The sequence below is a fragment of the Mastacembelus armatus genome, chromosome 11 (genome assembly GCF_900324485.2).
Source record: "Mastacembelus armatus chromosome 11, fMasArm1.2, whole genome shotgun sequence".
Taxonomy (NCBI): domain Eukaryota; kingdom Metazoa; phylum Chordata; class Actinopteri; order Synbranchiformes; family Mastacembelidae; genus Mastacembelus; species Mastacembelus armatus.
Window position 1 is genome coordinate 20,930,232 of NC_046643.1, and position 13,900 is coordinate 20,944,131.

A 13,900-nucleotide genomic window follows, 5' to 3' on the forward strand; every position below is an offset into this window, starting at 1 on the left:
TGCAGAGGCTGTTTGGGTCTTTGATCATCAAGGTTTCTGCTGCTGACTTTAGATTGGACTGCGAACAGGACTTGAAACAGCTGGAATCCAGTATGAGGTTGAGGGCAAAGGTCATGAGCAGGCATTTTCTCCCTGACTGTCCCAGTTTGGTTCATCTTGATTCTTTGGCCAATCCCTTAAAACCATGGGATTATACTGGGATATGAAAGGATGGTGAGACGCTGTCATGGAGAAAGGAGTTTAAATTCCATCAACATCATTTTGGATCATTGGACCCGTTTTTGTTAAATGTTGATTTGAACTGTGTGTGTGTGTGTGTGTGTGTGTGTCCTCAGTGAACTGTATCAGTCTCTGCAGTAGTTTCCAGCTGCAGCAGTCAGTTCAGTTTCTGTTCAGTCTGACTGAGGGAGGTTTTTGTACGACCATTTTTCACTGTGTGAACACGTACTGACTGTTGAGCTCATGATAACTCTGACAGTAATAAACGGCTGCATCTTCAGCCTAGACTCCACTGATGTTCAGAGTGAAGTCAGAGTTTGATTCACTGCCTGTAAAAAGACCTGGAGTCCCTGATGCTCGATTGTTAGCACCATAAATGAGCAGTTTAGGACTTTCTCCATCTCTCTGTTGGTACCAGGCTAAAAGATGGTTGTTGTTCCAAACACCAACATTTTGACTGGTCCTACATCTGATGGTGACAGAGCCAAAGCTGAGTCACTGTGACCTGGCCTCTGGACTCTGAGGACACAGAGACAAAAACATAAAGCAGCCTCATGGTTTTGTCGGCTTCATTTCACAGCGACGGATGTTCATAGAGGAGAGGAGTTGGATTCTCTGAACTTTACCTGTGAAGCAGCAGCAGAGGAGTGTCCAGATGAGGACGGAGATCAGAGTCATGTTTTTGATGAGGAGGATTTCTGTGGCTTCTGTTGTCATGAAGGACAGCTGTCAGTCATCCAGTGTTCAACTCTCAGGACTATAAACTGTCCCAGAGCACTGGAGCATGGTGCTGCTGATGCAAAGTGGCTCTCTATGGAAATGTTCTGACTGAGTCCAACAGGGACTTGGATCACTCTGATCAGGCTGATTATTCATGGATCAGTCACCTTATCACATTATTGATTAGGAATGTGTTACTGGTCATTTTCATGTGAATTTTAATTGATCAGTCCAAATACATTTATAAAGACCCTTTTCTATGTGGCTTCATTTAATTTAACAAGAATCAATTTTAGATACAAATTTGAAGAAACCTTAAAAAAAGTGAATTGTTTTGAAAAATTGTTGCAATGATTGTTTGATTTTATGCCAAATAATATGTTTAGTATATTTTAATATAATATGTTTTTATGAAAAAAGAAATGAGTTTGTTGAGTGTGTTATCAAAGTCAGAGTCGTGTCTCTGCACTGAGAGGTTTTTGTACGACGCCTCAATCAGTTTGTGTCACTGTGGCTCACGTTCGGTGGAGGAACCAGACTGGAAGTTGGAAGTAAGTTTCTGTTAAGTTATTAAATATCGGATTATAAGTTAAAGTTTTCATTTCTGTGTCTGAATGTTTGTAGTAAATACATTTCCGGTTGGCTGATTTAAATCAATTCCAAATCTTAATTTTAAACTATTTTCATTTTGAAGGTAAAACCAAAGAGATTTACTGAACTTTCCATTTTCTAGTTCAGATGTAAAATCTGAAAAACACCAATTGTCCTTTAAATGTTTTTCCAAGTTTGGTCTTTAATTGTCTGTTTTGAAGTGTTCTGACTTTGAGCTAAAACACTGATAACTGAGATGAAAATATCTGACTATTTCAAATGTCTTTAAATCTCAGTGGGAATGAATTTTGACTTTTTTCTGAAGCTGTTTGTTTTTTATAAAATCAGATTTTTGGACGCTGATTATTTGTGTCTGATCACGTTTATAAAAGTTTCTGATAATCGTTTGCACTTTTTATAATTTTCAGAGTTAAAATATCACGTCTTTGAACCAAACCATCAAAACTGTAGACGGATTTAAACTGTAGTTTGTTTGTTCCATTAAGGAGTTGAAATGAAAAATCAGAGACATGCCGCTGTTGAATAGTAGAATCAGTCCGTTTGCAGTGTGGCCTGATATATTTCAGGTCATGTGAGGACGGTCTCTGTGCTGATGTGCATGAGAGGTTTGTTAAAGGGAAGTGAAACAATGTGTGAGTCAGTGACTGGTGGAGCAGAAAAACCATCTGACACAAAGTCCTTAAAGGAGAAAATCCACTCTGACACAGGAAAGGGGTCCAGGTGTCTGCTGTTTGATTGACAGCTGTGTGGTACCTGTGCTCTAAGCCGATCGGTGTCTCCTAGGTGATGCCCGTCCCACGCTGACGGTGCTGGGCCCCTCCAGCCAGGAGCTGCAGCAGGGGAAGGCCACACTCATGTGCCTGGCCAACAAGGGCTTCCCCTCAGACTGGAGTCTGACCTGGAATGTGGACGGCAGCAGCAGCAGCAGCAGCTGGGAGGAGAGCAGGAGCCCCGGGGTGCTGGGGAAGGATGGCCGCTACAGCTGGAGCAGCACCCTGAGGCTCACTGCAGACCAGTGGGGGAGGGTGGGCTCTGTGACCTGTGAGGCCACCCAGGGCTGCCAGAGTCCGGTCACAGAGACACTGAGGAGAGACCAGTGTTCCCAGTCCTGACCTGACTCACTGGGACTCCAATACTGGTTTTACTCTGATACTGTTCTCAGTCTTTGCTCTGTAGCTCTGTCCCTCACTCCTTCTCTAATTACATGTTTTAACTATAACATTTGTACATCTGTGTCCTTGTTATAATTTCAATTACATCAGAAAATAAAAATTGCTTCATCAATTTACTTGTTTTCTTGAATTTCTGAAACAAAATGTTTCTGTCTTACTTCAAAAAGAAAAAAATAATAATTCAAAGAAATAAAAACGTGACTGGTAGAAACTCTGATGTAGAAATTGGTTTCGAATTTTCTACAATGTACCTTGAAACCAGTGAGACCAGTGTTCCCAGTGCTGATCTGACTCACATTTAACGTGTTTCCTGTTTATGCTTAGTTATTCTGTATAGTGAACAATAAATTCATACATGCAGTTGTTTTGTTATTGAAAATGAGCTGCTGTGATGTGTTGTCTTAACTAAACCAACAGACTCTTTAAAGCCACAGTTTGTCTCAGGGTGGTCTCTCGCATTAGTTTGATTAGTCTGCACTTTGAATCAGACTGTGTATATTAAAACACCTTCCTACGTGTTGTCTGTAATGTGTCGCTCTCTTGTGGACTCTTTTTGTTACTGCACTGGTTTGAAGTCAATCTTGTCCTACACTGGTTTATGAAGAGCAGAACTGAAGACAGTGACATCATGGTCCTTTGATTTCACTGTGTAATGTTTTTCACACTTTCTTTATTATGTATAAAATAATTTGGCTCCTGTTGAACCCTTTTGTCAGTTGGTCTTTCTGTGAATCTTGGCCACACTGCCCCAGCACTATTGTTGTGACAGGTGGATTTACAAATCCTCCAGGCCACTGAAACAACAGCAGAAATAATGTCCATCATAAAATCTCTTTGTTGTTATTTAGTGACATGACTACATCTACAGAATATTTCCACTTAATGTCAGCTGTGTTGTCAGGGTAGTCAGAGGATCATGAGCAGCTGATGCATAATAAACCTTTCCAGTGTGATTTTCTTGCCCATCTAATGCATGTGTGCAGTGCTTACCTGCAGTAACAGGTAGTGCATCTGCACGTTTGCAGAAAATGTCGCCATATGAGGCTTTAGCAGATGTGCAGATGTAAATGTGAAGTTACAGATCAGTCAAATAATTCGGTCTCTTTCGTTGTAACCTGCAGTTACATTACTCTAATCCTGTTATATGTCATCTATTACCTCCTCAGGACTGTGGCTGCTAATCCACTTAGAGGATTATGAGGATGGATGTCAGACCTGATGCTGAATACACACACACACACACACACACACACACACACACTCACACACAAACAGTCTGCTGGCTGTGCTGATGCTTTTCCACTGAGGTGAGTCCAGAGCTGGGACATGCAGGACGACAGGTAGGAGACTGGTTTGAATATATGTTTTGTTTTTTTTTTTATTTTGATAATATTTAACTATAACTGCATCTTAAAAAGAGGATTAGACCAGTAATGTTCAGTCTTTCAGCTCATTGCCAGGGTAGTGAGTGAGCAGGTCGGGGCTATTTAGTTAGAATGAGTGTTTTTGTTTGCAAACAGAAATGTAAATCACATCTGTCCAGCTGGTGATGATAATGAGTTAGACAGCTTGAAAAAGTCCAGCATGTTTGTGTCTGTTGCACAACACATGGACAGAAAGTCCCGTAAACTTCATCTGGACTTTCATCAACCCAACTAGTCTAGTTTTTTCACTTCAGGTGTCTCTTGGCTGAATCATCATGTATGTTGATCTAATCTTTTAACCTGGATGACAAAGTAACAAGACTTTCATGGTTTGTTGTGTTGGAGCATCAGGCTTCAGTTGAACCAGGTTGAGCACCTGCACAGGATCCTGTTGAAGAGGTTCAGCTGGTCATGGACAAACCCTCATGATCTTCATCTGGACTTTGCTGCAGCAGTATGACCCATCCTGAATTCAAGTCCACACCTCATTCCTTAGTCTGGCTGAGGTGTGAACCTCATTGTGTTGCTGATTGATCCGATTCTCAATTTGCTCAGATAAAAGTCAGCAACACCCAGAGGATGGGAGTTACTGAATCCATTTTACTGACTTTGGCCTTGCTGACTGTCAAGCCTGTCACTCATGACTTTGTGGCCTCTGATGAGTGCCCAGACGTTGGACATGATGAGGATGTGCATCCCCACGCCCTGACAGAAGCAAATGCAGATGTTTTCAACATGAATATCCAGACAAACAGGGATGTACCCGACAGAAACTTTCAAACAAACTGGAACATACCGGACTTGAACACAAACAGCTATGAGGACGCTGACTGGCATCCTCCCACTTCCCACCTGGAAACACACCTTGACCTGCTCCCAGATGCTCGACCGGTGATGCACGGCAGCAACGACTCCAACCAAACCACCAGTCAGACTACTGGTATTTCCCCAGCTCAGTGTGGTGAGTACAGCAGCCAGCTGATGTCTAACGGCCAGTGCCGGCTGATGGCGGTGCTGACCCCGGTGGGAACATCACAGAAAGGTTGCCCAGATATGTTCCGCTGTACAGATGACGTCTCCTACTGGCTTCACGAGAATCAGAACAGAAAGGAGCAGCTGGAGGAGCTGAGAGAGACGGTGTCCGAGCTGCAGGAGGAGCTGAGGAACCACCGCCATCGAGTCAAGGCCCTGGAGATGCAGGTAGACTGGCGGTTCACTAGTTCACCCTCATTCAAGGTTTAAAGACACAATGAAATATAAGCTGTACTTTCTTCCAGCTGTCATTCCTGTGGAAACAGATTGTTCAGGCAGGAAGTACAATTGATTTTCACCCAGTGTCACATGCCTCATCAAATTTTAAAACTAAGATTATTATTATTGCACCTGGCAAACTGGTTCTAGCATTGCACTGTGAGTGGGTCCACAACAATACAGGTAATACCAGTGCATTAGTACACACTCTCTCTTATCTGTCTTTATTTATCCCTTTGTCTTGACACCCACTAAGCCCTCCTTAGCCCTGAATGATAAGAGGATTAGCTGCAGACTTTTAGGCTGAAAACCCTCCTCCCGTCCTCTCTCAGGGTGAAGAAAGTGCTGGTTTAAACTCGACCCTCGATCAGAGGTTGAGTTCCCTGGAGCTGCATCGTGCTGAGTCCGACACGCTGCTCCATGTGCATACGACGCTGCTGTATGAACTGCAGGCTCAGCTCCACAACCTGTCAGCTGCAGTGCAACACATGAGCCACAGGGCAGGATGCAGGGTCGGTGTCATCAGAAACACACCTCCGCTCCGCCTGCGAGACACACTGCCACCAGGTACATACAGGGAGTTGTTGGTTGCATCTCGTTCTGTTCCTTCATAACCAGCAAAGGCATTAGGCTAAAGTGTGAACATCCTGGGACCATGAGTGACAAACATACAGTGAACTGGTTATGGATGATGATGCAGTTTAGAGTTGAAGGTAGAACTCGGGTGTTTATTTGTAGAAACATCAACATCTGGATTTTGCAACATGTTCAACATGTTCATTGATTTGAGGACTGTCATTACTTTTCACTGACAGTCTGAATGTTTGTTTGTTTGTTGCTGTCGTGTCTCCCCCAGATGGACCCTCCCTGTCTTTCTGTCAGTCAGACTGTGCGTCTCTGTATCACAGTGGTGTTCGTCGTTCAGGTGTTTACACCATCGTCCTGTCCCCAGGCGCCACCCTGCCTGTCTACTGCGACATGGAGACTGAAGGTGAGACACACAGTGTGTACTGCAAACTGGATACACACAACGGCATCTACAATAATATGTGTGGATGCACAGGAGGTTCAAAGACCCTCAGGTACAAACACAGAGGCACCTGTTATGTCATGTGACTTAATATATGTCTTAGATGATGTCTAATTATTTAAAAATGATAATAATGAATTCATTTTCATAACATGATAAATATCTGTTCTCCATCAATCACCATATTAAGCAACAACAGATGTACCTGTTTATGTACCTGACAAGTATAGGGGTTGTATTTCTGTGTGTGTGTGTGTGTGCACCAGGTGGGGGCTGGATGGTGTTCCAGCGGAGACGCGATGGCTCAGTGAGTTTTAACCGTGGCTGGTCAGAGTACCGTGATGGATTCGGCGAGCTGCGTGGAGAACACTGGCTGGGCAACCAACACCTCCACCTGCTGTCCAACCAGGGCCACTACAGCCTCCGCATCCACCTGCAGGACTGGAGCCACACGCACAGACACGCCCTCTACCACAGCTTCAGGTAGACAGACAGGAAAGAAAGACAGGTGTTTGTGGAAAATAGCCTTAGAAACCGAGATTCACAGGTGTGACATCTTAACAAAGGGTTGACAGAAATATTAGTTTCCTCTTCTTCTCCTGCAGGTTAGACACTGAGGAGAACCAGTACCGCCTGCATGTGTCTGGATTCACTGGGACAGTGAAGGATTCGTTCGGTTGGTACCACGACCAGCAGGGCTTCAGCACACCGGACACAGGCAACATCTGTGCTGAGGTCAGCCACTCCGGCTGGTGGTTCCACCAGTGTTTCTACTCCAACCTCAACGGTGTCTACTACAAGGTAGGTCTGTTGACAGGAGAAGGCCACGACACGTAGCAAGAACATTAAGCTCTTGTTGAAAAGGGATTATCTTGTAAAAATATGCTGCAACTGTGTTTTTCTACCAGGGTGGGCACTATTCTCTAAAAGCTCAGAACCTACTAGGACCAGATGGCATCGTTTGGTTCTCCTGGAAGAACTCGGACTTTTACTCTCTGAAGACGGTCACCATGATGATCCGACCACGCACCTTCAGGCCACACTCGTCGCCATAGTCATGCGTTTGTCTTTAAAGCAACAAGTACAACAATTGGACTCACTGTGTCTGAGGCTGCTGCAAAGATTTATGAGGATCAAATCTGTACTAAGAAATCCTGTAGTTCCCCCTGTACAAGTAAAGTTTGCTAAATTCTACAGTGCAGATAGAAAAAGAATCTTTTTGAAAAGGTGAAACCTGATAAAAACACTGTAGTTTCAGGATAACTTACATCCATCCTGTATTATTTCACTGTGCATGTCAATGTAGGTGACACATGAGAGGATCACAGCTCCTCTACATTAAACTTAGTTCACTTAACTTTCTTTGCCTCATGATGAACTTTTAAATTAATGTAGAAATAAAAGGATTCTAATGTTTTCACCCAAATTTGACCTCACAGAAAGAAACACACACAGTCTTCATTACATCTATTTATTAGTACAGTTGCAGGTAATAATCGATTCATTTACAGGTGTTTTCAAAGTCACCAACCCCCTAAAACTGACAACTGAAGAAAAACTGAACTATGGCAGCTGTTTCTCCGTCACGCAGCCTGGATGAGTGAAGCTCCTCAGAACAGAAAGTAACTCAGTCAAAGGTCAGTTGTTCTTCACACTGCTCTGGTGTGGTTGGAGAAGGAGATGGAGAGTGTTTATGTGGGGCGCTCCCTGGGGCGGGTGACGTACTGCCACCACAGAGGAGGGAGGTCGCCCTCCTTGCGTGCAGGAGGGAGGGCTTCGGTCCTGGGGCCGTCGGCTGAAGTCTCGGCCTGCAGCTGAGCGACCTGGAACCAGAGGGGAGGGAACAAACCCTTGTTAATGTTAGAAAAGCGTGTGGATGTCCCTGCACGTCCTTTTTGCCGTGGGTACAGAACACAGGCTACACAGCTCATAGTGAAAATACAGCTGCCGTATTCAGCACAGCCCACCTCTTTGTCCCAGCTCTGCATTCTCAGCTTCTTCCACTGCTCCCTCTTGGAGAAGTAGTCAGGGTACAATGCCTTCTCCGATGGGTGCCAGTAGTCCAGCACCCACTCTGGGACCTACAGGACATTTATCAACATGTAACATTAGGACTTTCTGTATTTTCTCGTCATTATTTTGGCTTTAAGGGATAAAAGTAGTCACCTGATAAAACGTATGAAGCTTTCGTTAATTACTTGACTGTTGATAATAAATATATAAATCATACATGTGCCGCTGATGATTTCTGGTAACTTTTTCATTAGGAAATATGACATTTCTAGCCTGAGGACAGAATTTCCTAGACTGCATGACAGAGTCTTGTTTGGTGTAGGTGTTGATACAGTCCAGCTGCACTCGTCCTGTAGAAAGCAGTAACTGATCTGTTGCAACATCTGACCAAAACTGCGCTCATGAGTCTGTGTCATGGAACATGTAATTATGAATAAATCAAAAAAAGGCCTACACAGGTGGTATGTGACACATCTAAAAGCCCTGGTTCACCTTGTAGCACTCATATCGCTCATAGGACGTCCCTCCAGGAGAATCAGGGAAGAGGTAGGGCTGAGGATGCTGGTTGACCCAGAACTCCTCCTCTCCTGCCTTCAGCATCTTGGTGGCCTTCACCATGTCCTTCTCATTCTTGTTCTCATCGAAGCGAGCCCGCAGCAAGCAGGCATAGAACCGGTACTTGTCTCTGTAACAGGAGAACCCCAACCACAACAATTTCTTAGATCTTGACTGGCTGTTGATACGACAGAACGAGGTGTTTGTTATGAACTGTAGACAACACAAACATCTATGTGTATCTAGTGTATGTGTATACAACATATAAAATATCAATATTGGCCTCGGAAGAGCAGCAGCTGATCACTTGGTGTGTGACTTGACAGGATCTGATTGGATTATTATCCTGTCAATCAATTAAATGCCAACTAATTCACAAAACAGGTGTTTGAAGCTGTGAATAATTCCAACTGAGAAAAGTCTAATGTGTTATTGTTCTGACTGTACCTGACGTCTGTACCTAAACATCTGCAATAAAACAACTTTTGACCAAAACCCTAATGAAGCCGGACTGATTACAGCTCGGACAAACTGGGTACAGACTTTATGTTTTATTGTGGCGAGGATGAATTAAAGATGGTAAGAGTTTTGTGGTGACTTCAGGAATCAGTGACCTGGCTAACAGTTAGCTTCGCTGCTAGCACTTAGCTTCGCTGCTAACAGTTAGCTTGGACTCGTCCTTTTGAATTCGTCCGCTTCTCCAAATGTTTAGCCTAAACCCAGACAGCTCCTCATACCGAAAGATGCACCAGGACTCCAGGTGTCTCAGAGATTTCTTGTAGAGCCGCAACACCTTCTGCCGGTGAGAGAGATAAGCAGAGGCCATTTCCACCGTCCCCTGTCACCTTCTCGCCCTACGGCGCAAAGGATTCTGGGATTTTGTGGCGTTTGGACGTTACGGCCGTAAATGTTGTAAAAAAAACACGCGCAAGCATTTCTCGTGTTTTTGGATTAGGTTTTAATCAGAAAAAGTTGCAGTCAGTATCTTAACTTGTTTTTTATGAAATAATGAGGGCATTTTTGTTTTGTACTTTGAGCAGTAACTGAATTAAAGTCAATGTTGAGTCATAAACAATCAGCTTATTATCAAAGAAAATATTTGTCACACATAAAGTACAACTTTAAAACAAATGACCACATTATTAAAGATTTTTGCTTTTAAAACCTCTTTAAAACTGGGCCCACAGGGTGGAGCATGGACAACTAGCTGATACCACACTTCATGTGTGCAATGAAATTAATTACTATAATCAAATTATGTAAAATCCCGGGTATAGACAATGAATCAATAAACGAAATTATGTAAAATAAAAATTAATAAATACATCTGAGACTTTTTTCTCATGAGGGGGCCAACCTGCTTCAGTACTGTGGTGTCTGTCTGCTGTAGTAATTACGGTACTGTTGGCATCAGGATGCATTATGGGATACATCAGAGCTGCATGTGTGGCTCTTCGTAGCAGCGCTGCTCTTACAGCCATGGCTCAGCACAAATTCATCGGTAAGACACTTTGGATTAATGAGCAGGTGAAGCTGAAGGTGAGCTAATGGGAAAATAGTCTGTTTGACAGTCGCTGCTAAATGTTTCAGTGTGTTTCAATCCTGAGCCAAAGCTGCAGCCTGTGCAAAGCTGCTGGGCTAAACTGTGCTAAACATAAATATGACATAGGAACATTAATGTTCCACTGTAGAGGCCTTGCAATAATAATGTCCTGGTGATGTTTGGCGGTGCTGATCATTAATCCCAGCCTCTCCCTCCCCAGATATCGGTGTGAACCTGACAGATCCCATGTTCAGAGGACTCTACAGAGGGAAACAGAAACATGATGGTGAGAAACCTCCTTTTAAATTCGTGCACCGCTGTGATAAAGTTTGTCTGAGATCAGCTGTGTCTCTTTGACAGATGACTTTGATCAAATCATCGACAGAGCTGTCAGAGTCGGAGTCGAGAAGGTAAAGCACATGTCCAAACTAATCTTGTCTTGGCAGATGTTTTGCTGTTAGAGCTCCAAAGCTCTGGAGTGACCTGCCTGAGGAAATGAGGCTTGTTTAGTGTGTCTGTGTCTGTGTAGTGTTGGTTGGTTTAGTATATTTGATGTTGTCTTTTATTGTGCCTCGTTATTTCACATTTCCCGTTGTTGGAAAGCACTTTGTCCTTTGTTTTTAAAAGTGTTCTATAAATAAAGTTAATTGTTATTATTATTGATGCAACATGCGTTGCTTTGTTACAGTTCATGATCACAGGAGGAAACCTTGAAGACAGCAAGGAGGCCCTGAAACTAGCCGAGACCAGAGGTAACGCAAACATCAGCAAATACGTGTTCTGGACCATGGAGGGATGGATTTATTCATCATGCTCCCTCGTTTATCACAGATGAGTTCTACTGCACGGTCGGCTGCCACCCTACCCGCTGTGGGGAGTTTGAGCAGCATGGGGAGTCACAGTACTTGTCGGGGCTGAGGGAGCTGGCAGCGGCACACAGAGGAAAGGTGGTGGCCATCGGGGAGTGTGGGCTCGGTGTGTACTGTTAATGGTGTATATGTGTAACACATTAATAAAACAAAGTCATGAAACTTCTTTAAAACTCCTGTTGTAAAGTGAAATGTTGACACTGTAATGTCCTGCACATCCTTTCTCCCTTTTCCAGATTTCGACAGGTTGGAATTTTGCCCCAAAGAGACTCAGCTCAAGTAAGTTTGTTTGTGTTGCGAATTTAAAGCTGTTCCTCCTCCACCAACAAACACACAATCAGCTTTGGATCCTTCAGAATGCACCTCTGGCTAAAATATAAGAACCTCATCACAGTTGGCATATATAAGCACGTATACTGTTCAGTCCTGGCCCCTCAGGTCAATATACCTGTTTTCTCTCCCTCTCAATGTTCTTTTCCATCTGTCACAGATACTTTGAGAAGCAGTTTGACCTGGCAGAGGACACCAAGCTGCCCATGTTCCTCCACTGCAGAAACTCCCATCAGGAGTTCATTGGTATGTTTGTGCACCAAAGTCCCAGTCCAGTTCATGAGAGGGATTTTTCAGACAAGCATCTTACTGTTTCTTCGTCTTTGTTTTTCACAGACATCATGAAGAGAAATCGAGACAGATGTGTCGGAGGAGTGGTGAGGACGTTTGTTTTGGGACATGGTTCCTCAGATTTGTTTGGTTGAATTTTTACAAGGAAGTAATGCACTTCATCATTTAGTACTAACAAGGAAACAGTCTTCAACACTTATTTTTAATGACGTTATACCCAAAATGTCTTTTTCCTAGGATGTTGTGAAAGTTTGTGTGACTTTCATTCCCAATGTGCACTGCATTGTGGGATTCTGAGAAATAGCTCATATAGAGGAAGCAATGCATTTAATAGATGCAGTAAAATCTATACTCCTTTCAAACTGTTTGTTTTGCTAGTGCAAAGGACATTTAGCTAAAAGGGAACATCTATAAACATCTCTAAATGGTGAACACAACAATAAATGTACTAGATGTGGAAATGAAAAATTAAATCAGGCATCAGGATGTTTCTTTTACCTTTTTGTTCAGGTTCACTCATTTGATGGGACTGCAGAGGACGCTGCTGCCCTTGTTGACCTGGACCTCTATATTGGAATCAATGGATGGTGAGAGGATTTTGAAAGTGATTGTTTTTTTTATTCCTGGACCCAAATACCTGACCTGAAGGACACCTGGACTCTGTTCCAAATCTGTTCTAACTTTACCCTCAACCTGTTTAAACACAAGCAGAATATTTAGTTTGAATTGGCCACGCTCAACAAGACATGCATCAGAATGTGCTGCAACATGACCAAACAAACGATTGGCTGGAATCCTGTGATCAATGTTGGGGTTTCAGTTCCTAAATAACACCATGTTGACAGAAGGAAACAGACAAAACTCTGTAGTTGCTGATGTGGAGGGGAAAACTGTATTAGCAATACTGTAACAGTTCATTTCTGTTTTTCAGTTCTTTGAAAACAGAGGCCAATATTGAAGCCATGAAGTCTATTCCCATGGAGAGGCTCATGATAGAAACAGGTATGGTAAAAAGAAAAGATCACAGAAATAAAGTTGATGTTCCTGATACTGTAGTTTTGCAACATCAGATTATTTTTTTTAAGTATGTCATTAAAGCTGTGAAACATTAAAATCCAAGATGGCCTGTTTACTCTGAGTGAATAATTATATTGAATAAAATTCCTGGATCACATTTTTTTTCTTAGTTTGGTTATAAAAACTCTTAATGATCTATTATCTGCCTGTCCCTTCCCAGATGCTCCATGGTGTGGGGTGAAAAACACTCATGCAGGCTCTAAATATGTTAGAACTACATTTCCCACAAAGAAGAAATGGGAAGCAGGGCACTGTCTGAAAGACAGGAATGAGCCCTGTCACATCATGTGAGTAACGTTAGGGTGAAATCAAAAAGTAAAAGATCAGTCGCTGAATTCTGCAGTTTTTAAGAGACCGAACATGATTTGAAACTAATTTTCAATTGATAATATATTGATTTTATTGTTTGTCTCTTCCAGACAAGTTCTGGAGGTAATGGCAGCAGCAAGGGGAGAGGACCCGCTGGAGCTGGCCAACACTATTTACAGCAACACCTTTAAAGTTTTCTTTAGCTCAAGCTAATGTTGGACTGTTAAACCTTTAGGGACTGGCCAACACGGCCCTGTTTTTTTTTTTTTTTTTTTATGGCTTGATATGTTGTCAATATGTGGCCATTTGAATGTCTGAATGAAGTGACTGCATATGATGTAATTATCAAAACATCAGTTTAATGTTGCAGCTGCTTAAGGTCGGGCTTTTTATTGTGTGTACTGTTGGAGAGCCTGATTTTTACCAACTGATCAATAAAGTATCATCTTTGTTTATTGACGTAAAGATGGAAAATAGCAGAAAAT

The 13,900-nt window shown here is 42.8% G+C and overlaps 3 protein-coding genes and 1 gene segment (V, D, J or C); 3 read left to right on the forward strand and 1 right to left on the reverse strand.

The window, feature by feature from the left end:
- The first annotated feature begins 462 nt into the window (after positions 1 to 462).
- On the forward strand, positions 463 to 3,427 carry LOC113126329 (Ig kappa-b4 chain C region-like). The segment is given in 3 exon segments: positions 463 to 528; positions 1,439 to 1,490; positions 2,335 to 3,427. Coding segments are annotated over 3 exon segments (447 nt in total).
- Positions 3,428 to 4,097: 670 nt separating this feature from the next.
- LOC113126852 (fibrinogen C domain-containing protein 1-like) lies at positions 4,098 to 7,893 on the forward strand. The gene is made up of 6 exons (XM_026301048.2): positions 4,098 to 5,347; positions 5,731 to 5,965; positions 6,255 to 6,389; positions 6,695 to 6,911; positions 7,034 to 7,229; positions 7,337 to 7,893. Exons 1-6 carry the CDS (start codon positions 4,727 to 4,729, stop codon positions 7,481 to 7,483), a joined length of 1,551 nt encoding a protein of 516 aa, XP_026156833.1. The 5' UTR covers positions 4,098 to 4,726; the 3' UTR covers positions 7,484 to 7,893.
- Positions 7,886 to 9,872, reverse strand: ndufb9 (NADH:ubiquinone oxidoreductase subunit B9). The gene is made up of 4 exons (XM_026301078.1): positions 9,734 to 9,872; positions 8,934 to 9,126; positions 8,396 to 8,509; positions 7,886 to 8,251 (listed from the first exon to the last, which is right to left on the reverse strand). Exons 1-4 carry the CDS (start codon positions 9,820 to 9,822, stop codon positions 8,120 to 8,122), a joined length of 528 nt encoding a protein of 175 aa, XP_026156863.1. The 5' UTR covers positions 9,823 to 9,872; the 3' UTR covers positions 7,886 to 8,119.
- Positions 9,873 to 10,418: 546 nt separating this feature from the next.
- Positions 10,419 to 13,874, forward strand: tatdn1 (TatD DNase domain containing 1). 2 transcript variants are annotated; one of them, XM_026300425.1, is made up of 12 exons: positions 10,419 to 10,497; positions 10,760 to 10,825; positions 10,900 to 10,949; positions 11,228 to 11,291; positions 11,371 to 11,514; positions 11,645 to 11,687; positions 11,899 to 11,984; positions 12,075 to 12,115; positions 12,540 to 12,616; positions 12,961 to 13,031; positions 13,267 to 13,393; positions 13,526 to 13,874. In XM_026300425.1, exons 1-12 carry the CDS (start codon positions 10,419 to 10,421, stop codon positions 13,626 to 13,628), a joined length of 951 nt encoding a protein of 316 aa, XP_026156210.1. In that variant the 3' UTR covers positions 13,629 to 13,874. The 2 variants fall into 2 exon arrangements, with proteins under 2 accessions (XP_026156210.1, XP_026156211.1); XM_026300426.1 differs by having other exon boundaries at positions 10,423 to 10,535.
- Positions 13,875 to 13,900: the final 26 nt, after the last annotated feature.